This window comes from Phyllostomus hastatus, unplaced genomic scaffold (genome assembly GCF_019186645.2).
Source record: "Phyllostomus hastatus isolate PE091 unplaced genomic scaffold, TTU_PhHast_1.1 phas_contig_113, whole genome shotgun sequence".
In the NCBI taxonomy this organism is placed as follows: domain Eukaryota; kingdom Metazoa; phylum Chordata; class Mammalia; order Chiroptera; family Phyllostomidae; genus Phyllostomus; species Phyllostomus hastatus.
The window spans coordinates 16,192,775-16,215,133 of record NW_025333530.1 but is presented as its reverse complement, the minus strand read 5'-3'; the positions used below and the strand labels follow the sequence as shown (position 1 = coordinate 16,215,133).

General features: G+C 50.2%; 1 protein-coding gene across 2 annotated transcripts in view; it reads left to right on the top strand.

Moving 5' to 3' along the window:
* The first annotated feature begins 2,421 nt into the window (after nucleotides 1–2,421).
* Nucleotides 2,422–22,359, top strand: part of NECTIN1 (nectin cell adhesion molecule 1) — a 67,345-nt gene continuing 47,407 nt past the window's right edge. Inside the window, exon 1 of one of the 2 annotated variants that reach the window (XM_045838520.1) lies at nucleotides 2,422–3,342. In XM_045838520.1, coding sequence (XP_045694476.1) covers nucleotides 3,264–3,342 — 79 coding nt within the window. In that variant the 5' untranslated portion in view covers nucleotides 2,422–3,263. The remainder of the gene's footprint in view (nucleotides 3,343–22,359) is intronic. The other variant, XM_045838530.1, reaches the window with a different exon arrangement.

The window sequence follows — 22,359 nt, the reverse complement described above, 5'->3', positions numbered from 1 at the left end:
AGCAAGAATGACTCCTAGATTTCCAGCTTAAGAGTAAGGACCAGAACCTAGTCTTCTGACAGTTGGTCCTTGCTTCTTCCTGCCACTGAAGGGAACCCTGTAAATGGTTCACAATCTGTCTGTCCCTTTCTCTTACACATCCCCAGAATGCAAAACAAACTGGACCACCTGCTGTTTCCACATAGGCTCTGACCTCTCTTACCTTCATGTCCTTATACAAGTTGTTCCCTTCACCAAAATTCTCTCCTCCATCTCCCTTGGTTCAAATCTGATCCACACTGCAGGGCTCATTAAAACATTGTCTCTTCCAGAAGCCTCTCCTGCTGTCTACAATGAGAAACACTCACTCTCTCCTTTAGAGGCCACCATGTTTTGGCTCTCTTTGGCAGCAACCTACCACCCTACAATATAGTTATTTGAGGATGGTATTGGCTGTTGCTCACTCTTGTTTCCTCAGCACCTTGCACAGCACATACTTAAAAAGACCCCTGTTTCCTTTCTGAGTAAACATACTACACACACACACACCACCTGGCACCCATAGGGGTGCTCTGCATGTTTTAGGGCCTTATTTTTAAAGATGTTGAGTGGGTTATCAGGCGATCTCATTTACTTTCCTCCATGTTCTCCACCCAACCCATCCCAGGCACTTATACCAACAACCATATGCACCATCTCTGGAAGCCCATTAGCAGATCTAAGAAACCTTACCCAAAGATGGAGAGGTATGAGAGCATGAGCAGAAATGAACAGGCCTTGGTGTACCTGGAACTGCCTCCTCAAACCCATCTACTCAACTCTTACAACATGCCAGGCAGAGTCTGAGACCACAGCAATGAACACAATTCAGCCCCAGCCCTTAATGTACTTAGAGGCCAGTGAGGAAGTACCTGGCTACCAGACTGGCTACCACAAATCATGATTAGGCATTCCCCAGTGTAAAACCCTCCTGCTGGCTGTCTAGAATTCATGTACACTAGGATTTTCTTTTCTCCAAGTCAGGCTCAGGCTGCAACCAAGCATTCTGAGGCCCTACTCATTCAGCTGTTGCTGGCCTTCCTGCCTTTTTTCATGCTTACTGAGCTACCTTGAATCCAGTCTCTTCACTGCCTTCTCTCTTCAGTACATGCCTGTCTGAAATGACTGACTCAGCCCCTGTGGAGACCCCACCACCACCTCCGCACCAAACTGTCTGTCTTCCCCTTTATCCTTCATCTAGACTGAGTGCCTCTAGGACAATGATGGTATCTCTGTATATCCCAGCCTGGTACAGTGTTTGGTAACAAGAATGCATGGTTAGATTTGTTGAAGGTAAATACATGAGTATGGGTGTGTTCCTGTGACTGCAGAATTAAACGATTTCAGCCAGAAACCAAAAGAATGAAAAAGTGGTGTGCCCTGCTTGCCCACCCTCCCACTCTTCCTACTCCCTGGAAGTAGAATTTACATTTTGTGAGGAACAGCCACTTCCCCTCTGCTCCTGCTGGCTGGGCAAAGGGCAGCAATGGGCAAAGGGAGTATCCTCTAGCCAGGTGTCTGGCTAGGGCTAGGTTCTGCTTAGATGTCTATCTGCCTGTCTGTGACTGTCTGCCTGCCTCCTCCTGGGGAAAAGGATGGGGATAGGAGATCCAGAGGCTAAGAGGAGAGGGCAGGCTTCAAACTGCCAAGGGCCTCTAGGGCCTGACACCTTGGCAAGAAGCCAAGCCATCAACACAGGGATGTGGTGGTTGGTGAAGGGGGTGGAGCAGAGAGTGCCTGCCTTGACTAGGACACTGAGGGGATGGACTACTTTCTCAGGAATCCCGCAAATCACTCAAAACAAGTGTCATCAAAGGGAAAAGAGCTCCCTTTAATGCTCTATTTGGGGAGGAGAGGGGTTCAGTTTTTTGGCAAATGAACCCTTGAAGGGTACGGAAATTAGAAAAGACCGAAACCCTCAGTGGTCCATCTCACCCACTACCCCCCACCGCTGGCTTCTCCAGAAGGTTCCTCGTATAGCTGCCTCTTCATTTGGCAACCAGATGATGGAGAGGAGGTCTGGCTCTGGGTTCTAATCCAACTCTGTCACCCTTTGCCCTTGTGCCTCTGGGCAAGTCGCCTTACCCTTTTGGGGGCCTTTGTTTCCTCATCTGTAAAAATGGGGCCAGGACTGAAGTAGAGGTCCTGTGGAAGCCTTTTCGGCTCCTACGTGAATAGATCAGTGTGTCGGCAGACTGCGCGTTTGTCCTTCCTCGGGTCTTAGCTCCACCCCCACCAAGCAGCCCCTTCCCCAGCGCCCGCCGCTAGGGGTCACTGCCTCCCTTTTCAGCGACAGAGGCGCGCGGCTTGTCCTCCTACCGTCTACCGGGCTGAAAGGCTATGGAAGGGGCAACTCCCGAGCCAGTAGGTCTGAACGGGACACCACAACCCTCGCTAAGGATCTGCCTCTGCCTGAAGCCGGATGGTGCTCGCATTCTCGCGGAGGCCGGGCTGGGCGTGGGCCGGCAGCGGAGCAGGGAGGGAGTTAACGTTAACTCCTCCCCTCCCCCTGACATCACTGGACGAGCGAGGGGGAGGCTGGCGCTGGGCGTGTGAGAGAAAGAGCGAGAGGAGGGATCGTGGCTTCACTCTGTGCCCAGGCAGCTCCACAACGTTGCGGATCGCCTCGGCCCGGCAGAACGGCGGTGGAGGCGAGGACACGTGGCGCACCCGCCTGGCTCTCCTCTCGGAGTCTCACAGCCCGAGCAGCCCCGGCTGCCGGCCACTGGGCCGCGAGCCTACTGCCTGGGCCCCGAGCCCACCAAGCCGCCCGCCCTGCCCGCTGCTTGGGCTCGTCCACTCCCCACCCCTCCCCCTCAGAGGACGGTGGGCCATGGACGCCAGCAAGTTGGAGGCGAGCGCGAGGGTGTGAGTGCGCCGGAGCCGGGAGCCCCACGCTGCTGGGCACCCGGGCTTCTAGGGGGTGGGTCCCTCTCTCCAGACCGCTCTGTGTGGAAGAAGAGGGTGGGGAACGGCGCGGGGAGGAGAACAGAGGAGGAAAGGGGGCATGATTTGTGCAACCAGCGACGGGCATCTGCCGAGCCTCTGAGCCACCGGTAACCTAGGGCCTGGATTGCTGCCGTGCTGAGCCCACCCCACCCACCCAGCCGCGGCCAACCGCTGCGGCTTACCTGGATCCTCGAGCGCGCGCCGGCCGCCAAGGGTCTGTCTTCATCTTCCACCTGGTTTCTGGAGCTCGAGGAGCGCTTTCCTCGAGACCCTTCTCGCTGGATCTCCGGCCCCCAATGGCTCGGATGGGGCTAGCGGGTTCCGCTGGACGCTGGTGGGGACTCGCTCTCGGCTTGACTACATTCTTCCTCCCTGGTAAGCGCGTTCTGCCTCTGCCTTTTTATTATTTTTTCCCCATCCAATGGCTCCCTGGGGCGGGAGCTGGATGGCAGGCAGGTCTGAGTTGTAGGGATCGAAAGGAACCAGAAAAGTTGGGTCAAGACTTAGGTAAGAGGCTGGGGAGGGGGGAAAGGCACGGCAGAGAAAGAAGCCAAGTAGCCTGACTCGCAGGGAAGCAGTAGAATGCAAGTCTCTATGTAGCAAGAGAGAGCACCTTCTCCCCTCAGTTTCCCCCCAACACACACTATATATATACTTATATTTATATTTATTTACATTCATGTTTGTGTATATTTATTTATATATAAATAGGATTCTATTTATTTAATAACCCTGCTTGTTATGTAAATGCAAAATAACTACCGCAGTCACCGTCTTGGGGAAAAGAGACAACAGCCCCTGGGGAGAGGGCGTCAGTCTCCGAGCTGGTGGGCTGTAGGTTTGGAGGGTGGCTGGGGTGCTTCGTTTCTTTCTCAGGCCCCTTTGCCAGACTGTTGGATGCTCGGGTCCCTCCAGCACCAAGTCGCCCCACATCTCGGCGTAGAGCCCGCTACTGAGGCACAGGCAGATCTTTGCTCACCTGCGCTTCCCTTCCGGGAGAGTGAGGCCGGATCCACGAGTCAGCTCAACCTCCCAGCCTTGGCGGGGCGGGGCTTCTCCTCGGAACTCCGCCGCCCGTTTGCAGGGGGCTCTCCCCCGAGAATACGCCGCGGGCTTCACGCCAGCCTGGTGGCTGCGTGACCCACTTTCCCGAGGTTGCCCTTCCTTAAAGGGCTGGTGGCTGAGGAGTTCATCGGACGCTCGACCCTTGGGTAGCCTGTCGTGGCCCCTCTGACCAGTAGGATGGGAGCGGAGGCGGGGACCAGTCCCATGGTTTAGTGCTGTAGAATGGACTGGAAAATGTGTTTAGAAGTCCCCTTGCCTGAATTTAACCCTTTGTGTCCCTGAGTAGGCTTCGGGGCTCTCTCAGTAGCTGGCGACACAAATGCTCGTCCTAGACTGCGGGGGCGGGGCGGTTCCTCCAGAAAGAAAGCTGAAACCACCACCCCCACCATCCCCGCTGTAGCTAGGTGGGGGTTTTAGGGGCAGGGTAGGGACTTGGCTGGAGCCCTTGGCCCTGGCCTTAGGGTGGCAGAGTAAAGGGTCGGAGTACAGAGAGATTAGCTCCACTGGGGCAAGAATATGAGATAGTGGGCGCCGTTGGCAGTGACCAGGATGAAATTCCTGCGGTACAGCAGACTCGCCGGGTAGTTTGTTTCCAGGGGCCATCCTGGCTGCAGAGTTTCGGGGCTGGAAGGCAGGAATCTGGCCTCATCACATCTATACCCATCTGCTGCCAGCTCACTGCTTAAGCCTTGAAAATCTCACTCAAGGAATGGTCAATGGTATCTAAAACACTTTGTGGAAGCTGGCACCAGGGTCCCCCCACTCCTGCAGCCTGTAGGTGCTGCCCTGATAGGTGTGTGGGAGAGGGGAAAATTCCAGGGCGTACGGATGGCACCGCACATTTCAAAGCGGCTTGACTGAGTCCCTCCCAATCTGGGTGGTCTCACACTGGGCTCCTTGGGGAGTCGGCAGCAAATTCTTCTGAAGACCGAGGTTTGGGCTTCTGGAAAATCTTCAGTTACATATTGCCCACACCTGGGACCCAGCTAAAGAAGAGCTTTCCTGGAGTTCTAATTGGTCTGGCACACTAGGGGTTAACCTAATTTTGGTTTAGATAAAGGGATGGAAAGGTTTGGGGGAGGGGGAATAATTCAGGCCCATTCTCTCCCCTCCTTTGGTTATTTCTTCCCCTAGCTTTGGGGTACTTAGTGGTTAATTCCTGCTTTGTGGGCCTGGATGCTTCCCCTGCTCCACTTTCCTCAGGAGGCAGAGAGGTGTCACCTGGCTCAAGTATGGACACTCTCCCCACCAAAAATCCAGGTGGAGGGGGAGGTGTACAGGGAAGTAACCACAGCCAGAAAGGCACTTAATAAGAGCTCACTGATTGATTGTAATTGTTATGACTGGGTAGCATCAGTGGCTGCCAAAGTTCCTGGACTCACTATGCTCCTGCACCCAGTGCCTGTGCCCTTGGTGACTCTGAAGGGAGGACCCTTGGATATGGTACTTCCTATCTGACATTTGGACAGATAGGTTCATGGCCCAGAAGTTGCTCCCCACAGTCCCCCTCTCCACCACTCCCAGGCTTCCTCCTGATTGCCTGCTGCTGCTTCTCTCAGGGGACTTGCCAGCCTGATGCTCTTTTCTGGGTTCTCCTGAGCATGAAGGGGTAAGGAGTGGAGCTCACAGAGAGGGTGGGAGTCAGGGAACCTCTGGTGTGTGTGATAGCCCCCTGACTTCAGAACACTCCCAATCTGGCTATTGAAGTGTAAACACAGAAGTGTGTTTTCAGCAACACAGACTTTACCAGGCAGGGTGGTGGGAAGCCCCACAGGACTTGAGATGATAACCTTCCTTTAGTTAGCTCAGAGGAGAGAGCCAGTGAGGCATGGGGGCTATGTCCCAAAAGAGGCACAGAAAAAGCCCAGGGAGAAGGTAGAGAACCTGCCTAAGAAGCAAGTGCAGAGCTGGTGTCCCACCTATACCACACCCTCCCTAATTGGCTTCCCCAAACCTTTTGTCTGGAAAGAAAACACACACCCCAGGTTGTCATGCACACCCTCAAAGACCTGTCTGGCTACAGCAACCATTCTTTGCACCTGTACAGAGCTTGCTGTTACGTTGGCTTCCTTTGAAACTAGGAGTGTCAGGGTTATTGGCTTATTTTCCTCTCTCCCCATTTCTCACAGTGGTATACTTGGCCACTGTCTGACCCAGGACTCAGTTGTATGCTGCCAGGATGGTCTCACAGGCCAGAACACTTGTGCTGATGGCTAAGCCAATGGGCCAGGCTGGGGGGCAGAGGGTAAACCCTAGTTGCTGGGTCTATGATACTGCCATTGTTTAGCAGCTGACTAATGTTCATTGTTCATCACTAACCAAACACCCAAGGGAGGTGTGACTGTACCTTCAATTTTTCCTGATTGTTTCTTTCCTAGTTAATCTGGTAAATTGAATGGCTCCTACTGAGAGAGGGACAAAGAGGGCATCTGTATGTTCACCTGTTTTTCTGATTTTTTTTTCTACTTTGAATGTTAGCCAGTATGCTAGGGTAGAATGTACATTATTAGCCAGCTGTGGGGCTTAGGCTATAACATTTCTGACAGTCTGTGTACAGTCTCACACTCAGTATAGAGTGGGAACATGAACACATGTGCAAAGCTTGTGTGCTTGAGTTAGTTATCTACACCTCATTGTGAATGTGCAGGCCCGTGGGCACTAGGACAAGGAGGTATAAGCACTGGTATCTATGGGTCACTGTGGCCATACATCAAATGTATATTCTCATATAAATGATTTCCTATGTCTTTCCAGCTAGGATTTTGTGAGTGACTCTGAGCCTTAATAATGTCTGCAGTTATCTCAGTGTCAGTGAGAATGATTTTGGGAGGAGACTTAGGATGTGCCTTTAGCCAGCTCCTTCTAACACAAGCTTCCAGGACCTTAAGGAGTAGCAAGCTTTGACACTACTTCCTTTTTGTGCTCTGCCTGCAGCTTTAGATTGGGCCTCTGCATCCTGACAGGAAAATGCTTACCTAGAGAGACTTTTCCCCTCTTGTCAGCCTGCCCGGCAAACAGAGCTCTAGTGGAACCTGGTATCAACTGGAACCTGGCTTGCCCTGAGACTTCTCAGGATCCCTGAATGGCTGAGAGGGACCTCAGGAGATAGGTTTTCAGCTACTAATTTAGCACCTTTGCTTCCTGCATGGATACTTGGAGAAAAGCATCATCTGAGGGGAAATGTGACATACTCTGGACATTTAAAAAGGAGTATAAATGTGGGCCTTGGTCTTCTATGAATAGTCCTGTAGAATCATATGTGTATCTAAGTGGGCAACATACTTGTGCCTGAAAGCATTCCTGGTCCATGCAGCAGAAAGTGGCAGTCCCTTTGTTGGAAAGGGAAGTGGGAATGAGGGCCAAGGAGAAGGAAAGAGAGCTGTCCTGGAAGCCCGTCACCCTGTGTTTATCCACCATGGTGCCCACCCTCTTCATAGAGACCAGGTCTGCAAAGACAGAAGCAGATGTGCTGGCTTGGGCAGGAGGTAACTTAAGATCTGAGCAGGGATCAGCTTGCAAAGGAAATGCCCTGAGTTGAAGATAACACCCCTTAGTCCAGTTAACCCTTTAAACTCTAGATTCTATTGTGCTATTTGGAGTAAGGAGATGGAGAAAGGGAAGAAATAGGAGAAAACACATCTTACCTAATATCCAAACACTGACCCATTCCACAAGGATAGATTAACTCTGCAGCAGGAGAGACCCAAGAAGTATACAAAGAAATACTTCCTGACAGCACAGCAGACTGGAGGCTCTTCAGAGAAATGGATAATTCCAAGGCTTATCCTGAGGTGAAGGAAGAAGCAATAGGTATATGTTCTCAGGGACATATAGCATTTGTACCTTCATAGTCTTCCAGGGCAGAGCAGCAGTGGTCGTGTACACTAATTAAAAGAGAGCAGCAGATAACTTGGTTCCCTCCCTACAACCTGGAGATTATCCTATTTGACTGCCCTGCATAATGAAACTGCAAAGTGGGGCCAGTTGGACTAAGTTTGAATCCCAGAGCTACCAACTGCTAGCAGAGTGGACTTGGTTGAGTCACTTTGTAGGCCTCAAATTCCCATCTGTAAAATGGGTTTCTGTTAATACAGATTTCAAAAGAAGTTTGTGAAGGCTAGATCAACAATAATGTATGAAATGTGCTTAAGCACATCACAAGGCATGTGATAAATGTTCAGTAAGTAGTAGCTACTCCTATTCCCTGTGCCTTTCCTCTGAGTTATCCTGGTCTCCTCTTCAGCTCCCTATCCACTGCTACCTCACTTCCTTTTTCTCCAACCCGGAGCTGTTTTGGGCAGGGTACCCCTGCCCCTATCTGGAAATTATGGTAGAGGCTGTGGCAGCCCTGAGGGGCTACGGTGGCCTGGCTGGCTGCAGGCACCCTACCCTGGGTGTTGGGTGCTGCACGAGCATCAGGGGCTGTACAGCCTTTGTTCTGTATTTCACCAAGGGCTCTCCCCAGCACCTGCCTTTCTGCCAGCTTTGGCACAGCTGGGCACCATTGCCCATCTGGAGCGCTTGCTATGGCAGCAGCCTGGGGCTGTCAGAGAGGGCTTGGGACCAGCCCCTGCCTTCCCTCAAAGTTACACATTTTGGGATAGGGTGGGCAACAGGACCCTCTCTCCAGCAGTTCATGGTGCCATCTCATTCAGTGAGATTGTACGGCCACAAGGTTGAGAATCCTCCCATAGTCACCTCCTGCTCATTGGCAGAAAGGCCTCTCAGTTTCTCCTGTTGCAAAAGAAATTATTTGCCAATAATAAAAGTGTTGTGGCACTTTTCACAGCTCCTGCTTTCTTTCAGTTGACCCTCTGAGTAACTCTGAGTGAATGGTATTAGTTCTTCCATTTCACAGAGGAAAGTGAGATAGCTTTGATAGTTTGCTTACCATCTCACACCACTATAGCCAAACTAGATGCCAGGTCTTCTGACTCCAAATTTAGTAGATAAAGACATGAAATGAGCTGGGTAGACAGATACAGACGAGGTTGAGCTGGGCCATGATAGAACATGTCTAGTGAGAAGGGCATTTGCTTCACCAGCCACCACCACTCTCCCTCCACAACAAGCCAGGGCAGGGCAGCTCCTTGGGGAAGTCGGGGGTCAGTTGAGGACATTGGTTGGAGGGTCATCCAACTAGAGGTGACCATGGAACCTGGGTCCCAGGTTGGCAGAGTACAGAACATCCAACAGACTGGCAGGGGGGCCAAGAGGGAGGGTGTCCTTCAAGAAGCTAAAGCATCATCCCTAGGGATCTCCTGAGACAAAGGCAGGGCCCCTGAAGTGTGAGCACATAGCCCCAGGGCACAGGCAGGCATAGGGCCAGAGTGTGGGCTTCACCCTGGGCAAAAGAACAGTGCTTTAAAAGCACTGCGGACTAGATGGAGCAGCAGAGAAGGGAGGGGATGAGATTTAGCAGGCAGAGTCAACTCCATCTCCTGGGACACCTCCCATCCCCCTCTGTTCTATGCAGACCCCAGTTTTATTCCCAATTTATGAAGAGTCTCATTATCAAACCACAGACAATAAAACCCGCCCTGCCACTGGCCCGGATCTCATTAGAGAACATTAGTTCCACTGGCTGGTGGCTCCCTTGGGACACAGCTACAGGTGTGGCCCAGGCAGCAAAACAGGCCAGTGGCCATGGTCACAAGAATGTCTATCCAATTGGGAGTTTGAGTTTGACCTATGGGCTTAAATGGAGTCCTTTTCCCTCCTCACTTCAACCCCTTTCCCCAGTCCTGGAAGTTCAAGCTTCTGGAGCTGGAAATATGGGCTCCTCTGTCCACTTAGATCCTCAGTTCTGCTCCCTGCCTAAAGGAGACAAGGGCACTGCTCCCTCCAGGGCTATTCATAGGAGGGTACCTTCCTTCTATGGAAGGAGCCTGCTGAGAAGCTCAGTGAGTCACTACTCCATGGAGGAGAGTCTTTGGCATGGGAGACAGCATACTCACCCACACCCATAGGTCTGGAGACACTGACAGACATGTCCTAGCACCTGAGATAGAGCCTGGTATCCTCACAATGCCAATGGCCTTGATTTTGGCTCATCTTTCTGTTCAGAAGGTCAGGGTACAGACCTAGGGACCTCATGGTGGAAGCATTGCCCCTCTACTTTAGATACAGTTTCACCAGCTAGAAGCCTCGGCAGGGGCTTCCTGGTCCCACCCCCTTCCTGAAAGTATAGTGACTTGCCCTCAATCACTGTGATGGAGCCTTGGGTTCCATCATGGGGTTCCTTTTACCAAAGACCAAACTGTTCTTTCTTAGCAGATTCCAATGCCTATTGACAACCAGGGGCTTCTCTCTGCCTATATCCTCCCTTCTCTACTTTACTTTCCCTGCAATCCTACATACCTGCTGGTCACCAGAATACCACCAGGGCTCAGAGGACGTCACCAGGAAAAACAAGGCAAGAGCAAAGGAAAGCTTGCCCCTTCTCTGTGCCTCAGTCTTGGGGAGAAAAGTGTGCACTTGTCCCAAATAACTGGTTCTTAGGCACACATGGGCTGACTTGGTCTGCTCCCATGGAGGGGGTCACACAGGCCAGCCCATGAGACAAATGAGTCATTCTGCCAAATTGGTCGGCAGAAATGGGAGTGCCAACCTGCAGACAGGAGTCTAGCCCTGCTCTGGAGAAAAGGGAAATGGAGAGACCAGGACTGGCCCCTGTGAGGGCACTGTCTACAGCTTGTCTGGAGTGTAAGCCCCAAGTGGTCTGGATAAGCTGCCTCCATGGGTTCCCATTATCTGACCCCTGACCAGCACTACAGGCACCCCTTCCATCACTCCTAGTGTCTTGTGAGCAAATGCTGCCAGCAGCTAAGACAAAGGAAGTAGAGAAGATACCTCTAAGCCAAACCAGCCTTGCTGCCACTTGATGTGACTCCACTGCAGGAGGGACTGGTAGCAACATCCTTATACATCAGGCTGTTGCAGCAGCCCCTGGCTCACTTCTCTCCTTGACCCCTGGCTCCCTGGCTCCAATCTACCTACACTGCTTCTTGGATGAATGTACCTAAAACATACCTGAGAAAGACACTCACAGGCGTAGAGAGGTATTTGTTGGCTGCTCAGCCCTGGCACATCTCCCACTGCCCTCCCCAACATAGTTAGGCCCACAGCCCCACACTCCTCTATTCATGCCCCATGCTTTCCCACCACAGTGCCTTTGCACATGCCATTCCCCCCAAAGTTCTCTCTAATTTCTCATATCTAAATACTGAGGACAAAAGTCACTTCTGTCATGAAGTCTTTATCCCCAGCTGGGGATAACTCTTCTCATCTCAAAGTCCCTACCCCAGCACTTCATCTATGCCACCCAGTGGCAATACAGTTCTGCATCTCGCTATATAGTTATGGGGACCCGGGATTTACCTTCTCTGTAAGACAGAGCTCCAAAACAATGGGGTCCATTGCAGGCAGGGTTTGGTATCCCCAGGGCCTAATGCAGTATTAGCCTATCATAGGCTGGTAATACATGCTAGGCAGCTACATGGTTGCTTATTAGCAAACTTTTATCAAGAGCTTTTGGACACTCTGACACTGTTATAAATGTCTTACATAGAATAACTTACTTAATTTTCCCAACAACTGACATGGAAGGTACTTCTGTTCACCCCATTTTTACATATGGTAAACAAGGCCTAGGAAGAGGCTAGGTTACCTTGCCTAGGGTAATACAGCTAGTAAATGGCAGGATTCAGATCTAGGAAGTCAGGCTCAGTGTCCATGATCATACCACTTGGCTAAACTGCCTCTTCTCTGGGTGAGTGGGTAGGAGATGGAGGAAGACAGCTTACTAAGCCTGGAATAATACAAAACCTTGCTTCCAGAATGCCTGCCACCCCTACATAGTGCTACCCCTGCATAGCACCTTATCTCTTACTGTCTTTCTCCCTTTGATGCTGCAGAAATAACCTGGTGCACCCTGGAGTATTTGGGGAGTTATTAGTGTTTATCATCAGAGTCTCAATGGTCATTACTGCTGTGTCCTATGAATACCTTACAAGTACTACAAGTACCATCATTACATTTCTGGTGTATCCTTCCAGTGTCACTGTTGTGTCTTGGGAGTATGAGTGTGGCTTGCTAGAAGAAAATATCTTGATATTATCATTATTTTATCTCCTGAGCCTTTGGACATCACTGATGCCATTTGGGAGCCTCCTACCATGATTCACTGTGAGACTAGGGGTGGGTGTAATAACTTCTTTCAAAGAATCTGCCTGGAACTTCGAAGATGTTCCCAGGCTGACCTCAGATCCTGGATGGGTCCATGGCTCAGCAAAGTGATCCTATGCCAGGGGCTGTCCAAAGCTTTTGGGAGGTTTTGGTCTCTCTCTCCCTCACCCAGAACCCCAAAAGATGGCAAGGGAGGGGTCCCTATCTGGAAATAAGAGCAGATAGAGGGGACTTAGGGTGTTCACTTGTGTTTGCTGCTTTGATCTTGGAATGAAAGGACTGTTGTTTCCTCTGCCCCAGGCAGGTTCAGGAATGAGGAGGGTAGTAGGAGGAGGCAGAGACAACAGCACCCTTGCATCTGGGGTAGAGAACTATCCCAGGAAAGAGGATCATGGGAGCAGAAAAATCAAAACTGTTCCCAGTGTTGTGGTTTAAGACTAATAGAACACTCCAGCTGGCCCTGCAGATCATCATGTGGACTCAGACCTCACAAACTCCATTCCTTAATTAGTAAGGTAACTCAGTTGCAAAAGTCATCTGATATATTTCAGTGCCAAAGAGAAATTCGTTCTAGACCCTGTGCTGTTCTCTATTATCCATGCCCCATTAACTTGAATTACAGAGCAGCCTCTGTGGCCCAGACACAGGTCAGAGCTATGTGTTTAGTTCCTGGGACTGGATACAGGAATGTGACCTGTACCCAGGAACTGCTTGGAGACAATAGGAGGAAGAAGGGCTTAACACCCATCTGACCTCCATCTAAACCTAAGAACTGCCCTTTTCAGTAGAAAGGGACCAGCTTTGCCCACAGCCTGCCTGCTCCAGGATGGTGCTGTTGAGCTAAGTCATTTTCATGCACCTCTTCTCTGCCCTCTGAACCAGGCTTACTTTGAGGGTTTTGAGTCAATGGCAGAGGTTTCTACAGCAGCTCCTGGGTAAAAATTGGAGTGGAGTCAGGGACAGGCTTGATCCCCAGTATAAATATGTAAAATCAGAGCCAAGCAGCCGCACTGCACTGGATGATCTTTTTATGATTGCCTACCTCGCTTACCCCCCAACTGACCTGATCTCATTGGTCTAGATTGCTGCATGTCTCAGAATGATGGATGGACCTACTCCCCCTTCCCAGGCAGGGTGGCCTGCCCTACTGCCAAGACACCTTCCTTTTCAGCCCCTTCCCAGATTTATTCTCTGTGTTTATGGTACCCAGACAATAATCAGTGCCAAGCACCCTGATTATCCCCACTCAGTTGATGAATGGGCCTTTGGAGAACTTACTCAGCAGCCCCGTGCTTTCCTGTGCCTGCTCCTGCCAGGCCCCAGCACCCCTCCCACCCTTGACCTCTCCTAGGAGTCAGATAATGGGCCTCCAAGGGTCAGTGGAGAAGGAGCTACTGATAGAGTAGGGGAGGCAATGACAATTCTTGGTACCCACTTCTCAGCACTGTTTTAGAGATAGCTGGGAAAGGTCTCTGTGGTTCCCTCTTCCCTCCAGGGAGTCTGCAGCAGGGGGTAGACAGTGCCATCTGGAAGCTTCTCTGGAGACCAGCCCCCAGGGAATAGCGCACTTCCCCTCTCCATCTCCCATCACTCCAGTACTCTCTTCCCTTGGTACTCATGTACAGTTTGTGTGGTATTGATAATTCGTGCCAGTTTATGTGTTCCTTACAAGTGTTTTATGTGCTGTGTGTATGTGAGACAGGTTTATGGTTTATGTGTGCACATGAGGTACATGCTGTGTGTGGGCCCAAGGTCACATGTTCTGTGGGGGGACACCTGTACCTGATTGGAGTCTGATTGCCATCTTCTCCCCCCATGGAGACAAAGGGTTCTCACCCAGCTCCATGGAGTTGGGGGAGAGGCAGACAAAGATAATGACTGTCAGAGGCAGAGTCTGCACTGCCCCCCAGCAGCCAGTTAGAGTATGGGGAGGTCAATCTTAGATAGTTGTTTTGTCTATAACATCACAAATAACTGGTTTGACCATTTTTTCCCCAGAAAATTGACTAAAACCACTGGGCTCTTTTGGAGCCAGTGGTTTCCACCTCTTATTACTAACATGTGCCTGTGTATATATCTGTGTAATATCTTTTCTAAACTTGAATTCCCTTCACTGTAAAATGGGGACACAATCATTAGAGGTTTCAAAGAAGTAAATAACCCAAATGATTAGCACAGTGCCTGGTATGAGCAAATCTTCACACTACTTGGTTGTTATTAGTACTAGAGGAAGTACTAATGCACCCAGTGACCCTTCCTCTAGAGGAAGGTTGGTTCCCTGGGGCTGGAAAGCAAGGCTCAGGAGCCCTCCCTGCAGTTCCTCACCCAGCATGCTGCTTGGGAGTTGGAGAAGGGGGTCCCTCAGCTGGGCTCCTGTGACTTCTGCAAGGTGATCAACTCAGGAAGCGTAGATTAGGGGCTCAAGCCCATGGGCTCCTGGAAAACCACCCCAGTGCCCAGAGAGGTCACCTGGGAATTCAGGTGGTCCTTTGGAGCCATCCTGTGCTCCCTTCTTAAAGGGTAGTTGGAAGCATAAGTTATATGCCCTTGATCAAGAACCCCAGATTGCAGCTGCCCTAAGTGCCCACTGGAAACACTTGAGGGAAGCCCAATTCCCTAGAGTGCTATGGTGGGAGAGGAGCAGACAGTTTCATTCTTGGACTGACTTAACCGTGTGTGCCTTCTGTGCTCCTGGCACTGAGTGGAGAGCAGGGGCTGAGCAGTAAGCGTAACATCCCTGCCCTTCCTGGAATTTCCAGTCCACCATCAGCCCTCTGATCTCACATACAGCAGGTGACACCTGAAGATGCCACCCTTAATCCCCACCAGGTAGTGGCCTGGCTGGGAGATGGAGAGAAGGAGCTGGGGCCTTGGGGGGTAATGTCTCCATAAGCCTGTCATTCTCCCTAAGCCCTCCATGCTTTGGCACTAAGTGGCAGGTATAGCTAGGCAGGGGGCTGAGTTCTCCTTCACCCTTAAAAGTGGGTTAAACATCCGAATCCACTTGTTCCCCTCCCAGTGGGGCCCTCAGCTGAGAGTACCTCCCTGCCTTCCAGGGAAAGGTAAAAGAAGATATAGAAAGTAAGTCAGAGAATCCTAGAGTCTCAGCATTGGTAGGATAGTCAAATAATGTACCACCCATTCACTTCATAAAACCCCTTTTGTTCATCCAGCCTCAGCATTCAAAGCCCCAGTAAGGGAAAATTCACCACCCTACGAGGAAGAGTGCAATTCTGACTGCCCCAAATTCTTTCTTGCACAGAGCTGAAATCTATATCCCTGAAGCTCTAACCTGTTTCTATGCCTTTGGAATCATGTGGAGCACTTCAGATTTTGCGCATGATGTCTTTAAAGACGGCCTCAAACTCCCAGGGTCTTCTCTTCTATTAGCTCATTCAACCAAGTCTGACACACCTAACCATCTCAGGTGCTCTCCTCAGAACCAAATTGTCTAGATCCCAGTCACAGGTATGCTGCTCCATCGTGGGCTCACCAGCCCAGGGATTTGATCTAGGATTTCCTCATCCCCCTAACTGCCCAAGAATCCAAGAGGATGCAGAGTGGGTTGGCTGCTTTCACACTTTCCCACTTCATCTCGCTCCTTCCCAATCCTGTTTTCTTTGGATTAACAATAATTTGCAGTGAAAGACCCATTTACCTCCCATGGGAATTAAGGAATTAAATTGGTGTGGACAGAGAGAAAGGTCAAAGAGAGAAAGCATATTGCCCAGATTGAGGGCACAGAAAAGACTGGGGACAGTGGGGTGGGGTGGGGTCTGAGAAGCAGGACCTCTTGCAGTCACATTACCCTGGAGGCAACTGTAGCAGCCCCCTAATTCTCCAAGCAAACTGTGCCCCAGCTAGAATGGAATGGATGTGACCATCTAGTGGGAAGTCATATGAGTGATCTTGCAACCTCTCCTGTCACCCATCAGTACTTCATGACATGGTGCAGTGGCTCTGTGGCATGTCACAGCATAGGGTAAGGGAACCAGGACCTGCAGGAGGGTGAGGCACCCCTTGCCTAGCATTGGTACAGATTCTGTGGTTGGAAGTCTACCACCCACAGGCAGTTCATTACTGTCCTGACAACTAATAACTCCCAGCCAGACCTCTGAGGTTGCTTTGCTTCTTTGGTGATACTGGCTTAGCCATGGAGTTCTGTGGCCAGTGTTTAAATGTGTCTTTTACCCCTGGAGAGTCTTGACTTACTTTTATCCTCAGGGTAACCCAGAAACCTCCTTCCTGAACCCCAAAGAGGAGGCTACTCAAGATCTGCCCCCTGCAAAGTGCCTTCACTCTACTCAGCTCTAGCACTCCTGCCCCAAAGTCCAGGAAGCTTGACTTGGAGCCCCTTCTCCCATATCCCCCAGACTTGCTGCTCCTTGCCACTCTCCCTGGCATCTGACCCCTCCCTAGCAGGGAATTCAGGGCCCAGCAGGATGGCATACTCTCATGCTTCCTCTTCCTTTCTCCAGGTACCTCCAGCCTCCCCTAACCAAACCATGAGGCTGAACAGGGAGAGATCCCTAGGATTGCCTCCAGGTCACACAGACCAAATAAGCATGAGGACATGCCCCAAATAATAGTTTAAATCACAGTTATCCCATTCTCTCCTGATACCCCGAAGGGCTGGGAGTAGGGCTTGATACACCGGAACAGCAGCCACAGAGATGGGCTGGAAAGGAGGGAGGGGAAGGGAGAGGAAGAAACTAGAAGATAAGAGCAAGGCCAGTCTGGTGATAGTCTGCAGGGAGGCAGATGGACTGGGAGACAGGGTGGGGGTGAGGAGTTCCAGAGGTGCTTGGGACTCAACAGTGATGAAAGATGAAGCCAGAAATTGGCCCCTCAAGTTCAAGAGTCTAGCTGGTTAATAATTGGTAACTCTGGTTAATATATCATTGGTTTTTTTCCCCTCAATTTTATCTTTCCCACCTCCAACCCTAGATATACTTCTAGGCTATTCCCAAGCCCTTGGAAAGGAGTCCCCACTTCCACCCCTCCCCTGGGCCACCTGCTCTTTCTTCCCATCCCCCATCAGGTTTCTGGCCTCCAGAGACATCCTGGTATTTAATCTCCAGGAGAGATTAGAGACCTGTTTTCACTAGCCTCCTCCCATAGGCTCTTTGGATGCCCCTAGATATTTTCTGCTGCAAGGGCAGGCCCTGCAACCACCCAAAAGGGCGACCACCCCAAAGGGCATCTCTAGTTAGTCTCCCCATCAGTGCCATCAGCCCCATTGACCCACTTGACTGGCCAGATGGGGTCCTGGGGTAACCCTGTGGGTAATCCTTTAGATGAGGTTAGTCAGTTAACAGATGTTCTTCGAGCATCATGTGCCAGGTACTGTGTGTAAAGAAAAAGTACTTTAAGCAATGCAAACTGAGGTTAAAGGCTTTAAAGGCTGATGTGTCTCAGGAGGCACCTGAAGACCTGGTATTCCTGCCATGTATCAAAGCAGAATTGGAGGTTTAGAGTAAGGAGGAGAGTGAGCCACATGTCCTTGAGGTTTGGCCTTCTGGTAGCATTGTCATCTCTAACTACTCAACAGCTTCCCATTGGAGGATGTCCAGGTTTCCATGCCTCTTCCTCAGGGTCCTTGGTGCAATCCCATCCTAACATTTGTCTGAATAGTTCTTTTTAGGGCTATTTTTGTAGGTCATGGGGTCATGGCAGGGGGAGGTGGCAAAGAAACGGCAAAAGGGAAAGGAGGCAAGAATTGAAGCAAGGGACACAGGAACCTCTGCTGCCTGTTTTAATCCACTGCACAAACTGGGGCTAGGAGTCAAGTAACGATGTCCTGTACTCAAATCAGGTATCATCACTGTTCCCTTGATGGTGCACAGGGCTGTGAAGGAGATACTGACTCACACCTGGGGGCATCCCTGGGGGATTGACCTTGATACTGAGACCTGGGGGCCAAGTAGAAGTGGTTGGCGGATGCTGCAGAAGAGAGTGACCACAGCAGCCTGAGGGGGGCCAGAAATGGGCACACGTGGAAGAAGACTAACATCTCCTGGAGTGTCTTCTGGATGGGGGAGAGGGAACCTATGGAAGTGGGAGAGACAGGGAGGATTTGGGACTTAAGAGAACAATTGCCCAATCTGTTCTGCCCAACTCCAGCTAGACCTACACCCCAGGCCAGCTTTTCTGACCGCCAACTGGATACTGCGGCCTTATACCGTGTATGCAGCCCAGAGCCACCTCATCCTTCTTTTCCTAGAACATGGCCCATGATGGATTCTTCCCTTTCTGTGCTCAGAACCCCAGTTCTGCCATTCTCTGGAGCTGTGACTCTTCTCCTTTACTCTCCATATCTCATTTATTGCCTGTTTTTATTGGTTCGTTTATCCAGGACCCCTCCCCAGTGCTACCACCACCCAACTCTGAGACATCCTGGAGCCTCTCCCTCTCCCTGTGTAGCCTGCACACTGTCAGAGTAAGAAGATTACATGGCATGCTCCTGTTTTGTCTGAGCCCTTGTGAGCTCCCCAGTGCTGCTCACTTAAGTACAGACCCATGATCTAGGCCATCACTGTTGATTTTGGGCCAGGCAGTTCTTTGCTGTGTGAGGCTGTCCTGTACATTGGAGAATGTTTAGTGGCATCCATGGCCTCTATTCACTAAATATTAGTAGCATGCTTTCCCTCCCCCCACCATGTGACAATAAAAAAGTCTTTACACATTGCTTAATGTCCTCCCAGGGCAGGGGGTGGCAGGGCAAAGTCACCCCCAGTTGAGAACCACTGGTCTTGGTTCTTGCTGTGGCCAGAACCTACTTTTCCAAAAATATTTCCCACTGCTAGGTTCCAGCCAAAGTTAGCTCCCAGCTCTTCCACTCCTGCCCCTGTGCTTGGCTCCTGCTTCTGGCTGAACCCAGAGCCCCAGCATAGCCACCTGTGAAATAAGTAGTTCCCAAATAGCTCCCTCCCCTAAGGCCATCCTCCCTGCCTCCTAGTACTTTCTCTTCTGTTCACTCTAGACCCTGAGCACTTTGAAAGACAGGACTCAACCTTAAAATCTCTGCAAGCTGTAGTTCAGTGCCTTATACACAGTAGGTGCTCCATAAGTGCACAGCAAACTGTTGGGAGTTAGCTGGCTGGCTTCCCCTCCTTCTCAACCCCAGTAAGTTATGAGGTTTTCTTCTTCTGCACACCTTTCTGCTTTCTTGGCACTTTGTTTAAACTCCATAGCCAAGATGGGAAAACTTCTCATGGTTCCCTCTCTCCTGACACATCCCATACCCATTCATGTTGTTTGCAGCATACAAAAGCATCTTTTTCCATTTAGTCAGCATTTACTAAGGACCTCCTATGCATTGAGCCCTGGGGACTAGGAGCTCTGTGGTTATGTGTCTGAAGTTGTGCATAGATGTGTGGCTTTGCAGGCAGGTGTATGCTATCACATTTCTATGAATGGGTATTAGTGTTTGAGTCACAAACTAGGCCACCTATACCCAAGGTTGTTCTGGAGTTTTCCCTTCCACTAGCTACTCTGCACTTCAAAGTCCACTTACACTGGGCTTGTCCCCTCTACACGCCATCTCTCACCTTTCATTTTACCATGCTTATGCTTTCGCTGTCCCCTTTGCTTGGAAGGCCCTACCACACTGCCTGGCAAACTCCTACTCAGCCTTCAAGGCCCTTCCTTCTCTTATCTCCAAATTCATCATTTCCTCCCAGTATCATAATGTACTTCCTGCCTTATTGTTAGTTAATTTATCCTGTGTCCTTGAGCCTGTGACCTTATCACTTGTGTGTGTTCATGCATATAATCCCTACTTTCAGGCACTGGATAGATTCATATTTGTTTTTTAAAATGAATTAAATTACTATATTTTCCAAAGTGTTTTCTTTGTACTGTTCTAAGAGTGTGTCTCTGCTGAATGACATTAGTTAACCTTTGTGCACATGATCCCATGTGTTTCTGTGCATGTAAACATGCACATACCTATACATATCTACATATACAGAACTATTTGCACACCTATGCTTTGGTGTGAAAATATGCATGCAGGTATCTCTGTTTCAGTGTTTCTGTAAATCTACATGTGTGCACCCCACCTTTAAGAATTCAAGAAGTGGGGGTAGGGGTAACTACCCACCCCCCAGGCAGCTTTCTCTATCTACCTGAGATCCCTCACCCTCCCAGAAAATCTTTCTGACCTAGCCCCTGCCCTGCTGGAAATGTCCAGAGGCTTCCTCTCCATTCTGGGGCAGGCTAGGGTGGGCAAGTGTGGTTGTGGGGCAGTCTTCTGTGGCCTAGTCATATCTTACCCCCTTTCTGATCCATCTCTGCTCTGTTTAATTGGAATTTGGCTAGTGGAGACCATCTGTTCTGTTCCAGCCTGTTTCCATGACAACCAACTGGCTTGAGACTGAGGTTTATAGTGAGAGAAGTGGCCTGGGGCATGCTGGGAAAAATCATTGAAGTCCTCCCCTCAAACCTACTCTGCCTCACCTTCTCTTCTCTGTCCTATCCTTACCACTAAACCCAGAGTAAAAATAAAGTGAAGTGCCAGGGAATCAGGAGTCCCATAGCATCACTCTCTCATCCTAGCTCCATCCCTGCTCTTGTTACCACACAGACTGGGGAGCTAACCCTGCCCTTCTGCCTTTACCTAAGACTGAAGGAGAACCTTGGGGCATGAAAGCCTGTAATTTGTGCCTAGCCTCAGCCACCCCTACCTCCACACCACTTCCTCACTCCATCCAGGCACCTCAAAATCACCTTCAACCAGGGCTCTCTCTCACACACGCTGCACTTTACAATATCAGAAATTTCAACCCACTGTGATGGCTGATATATTGCCCCCTCTACAGCCTATGTCTAGGGACTCCAGTCCTCACAGACCTTCCAGGTGATAGGGCTTGGAGAGTAGGGTCTTTGCTTTCCTCCCCTTGGAATGAACACTCTCTTACAGACCCACATGAATGACACTGTTGGAGCCCCTTGTCCCAGGACTCTCCTCTCCTTGCCACCCACCCCCCATGAATAGAGCAGGCCCTGACAAGTGTCAATGGATGGTCCCTGGATTCCCTGTTGTCTTCCTCAATCCCTGACTCAGGATTGATTCTGTTGGGATGGGGAGCACCTGGGACCCCCACCTCAGGCAAGCTCCCTTCTGCCCTCACATGCTCTGAAAGGCCCTGACACACTTGGTTGTGAGCAAGGCTTTTTCTCTCCTATTTCTAGACAGACTGTTCTCTGCGTGGTGTTATTTTCTGCTCTAATTTCCCCATCTATGGCAAAGCTTCTTCTGTGATGCTCTGTTATCAGGGGACCTGCCTGTCTTCAAAAATAAGTGGTACTGCTTGTCAGATGGCCTGTCCATCACTCTTGTCTTAGGCATAATGTTCTACCACACCTCTTGGATATAGGGTCAGGAAGAAGCCTGTGCAAAGTGGGGTCCCAGGACATCTCCACTGCTCCCCACCCCAACAGAATCAGTCCTGGGTGGGGAGGAAGGAAGACAATAGTCTGGGACCTCAGATGACCATGGCTTGGAGCAGCTGTACTAAGCAGGGGACCCCTACATTTGAGGAATGCTGCAGTTTTGCAGAGGTCTCCCAGTGGACTGTTTGCTTCTATTAAGGGTAGGGTCTAGCTCCTCACTATCAGTCCTACTTCATTTTTATATTGAAATATTCACATACTGTAAAATTCACCCTTTTAAAGTGTACAATGTAGTAGGTTTTAGTATATTCACAAAGTTGTGCAGCCAACACTGTTTCCTAATATAGAACATTTCATTACCCCCAAAAGCAACCATGTACCCATGTACCCATTTCAGTCACTCCCCATTTTTTCTCCTCCCATTCCCTGGCAACCACTAATTTGCTTCTGTGTCTATGTCTTTGCCTATTCTGGGCATTTCACATAAATGGACTCATACACTTTGTGGTCTTTTGTGACTGGAGTGTTTTACTTAGCATTCCATGTCACTATCCTTTCCTTCTCACTAACCTGCTTAAAGAGCATCAGTGGCACCCAGTTACTATAGGGTGAAGTGCAGACCCTTGTCTAACACAAAGCCTTTTTAGGCTGACTGGTACCCACATCCCTTGCCATTTACCTCTGTACCAAAAAGCCAGTGTTAATGCCACATCCACGCTTTTAAACACACTCTTTTCTTGTGCA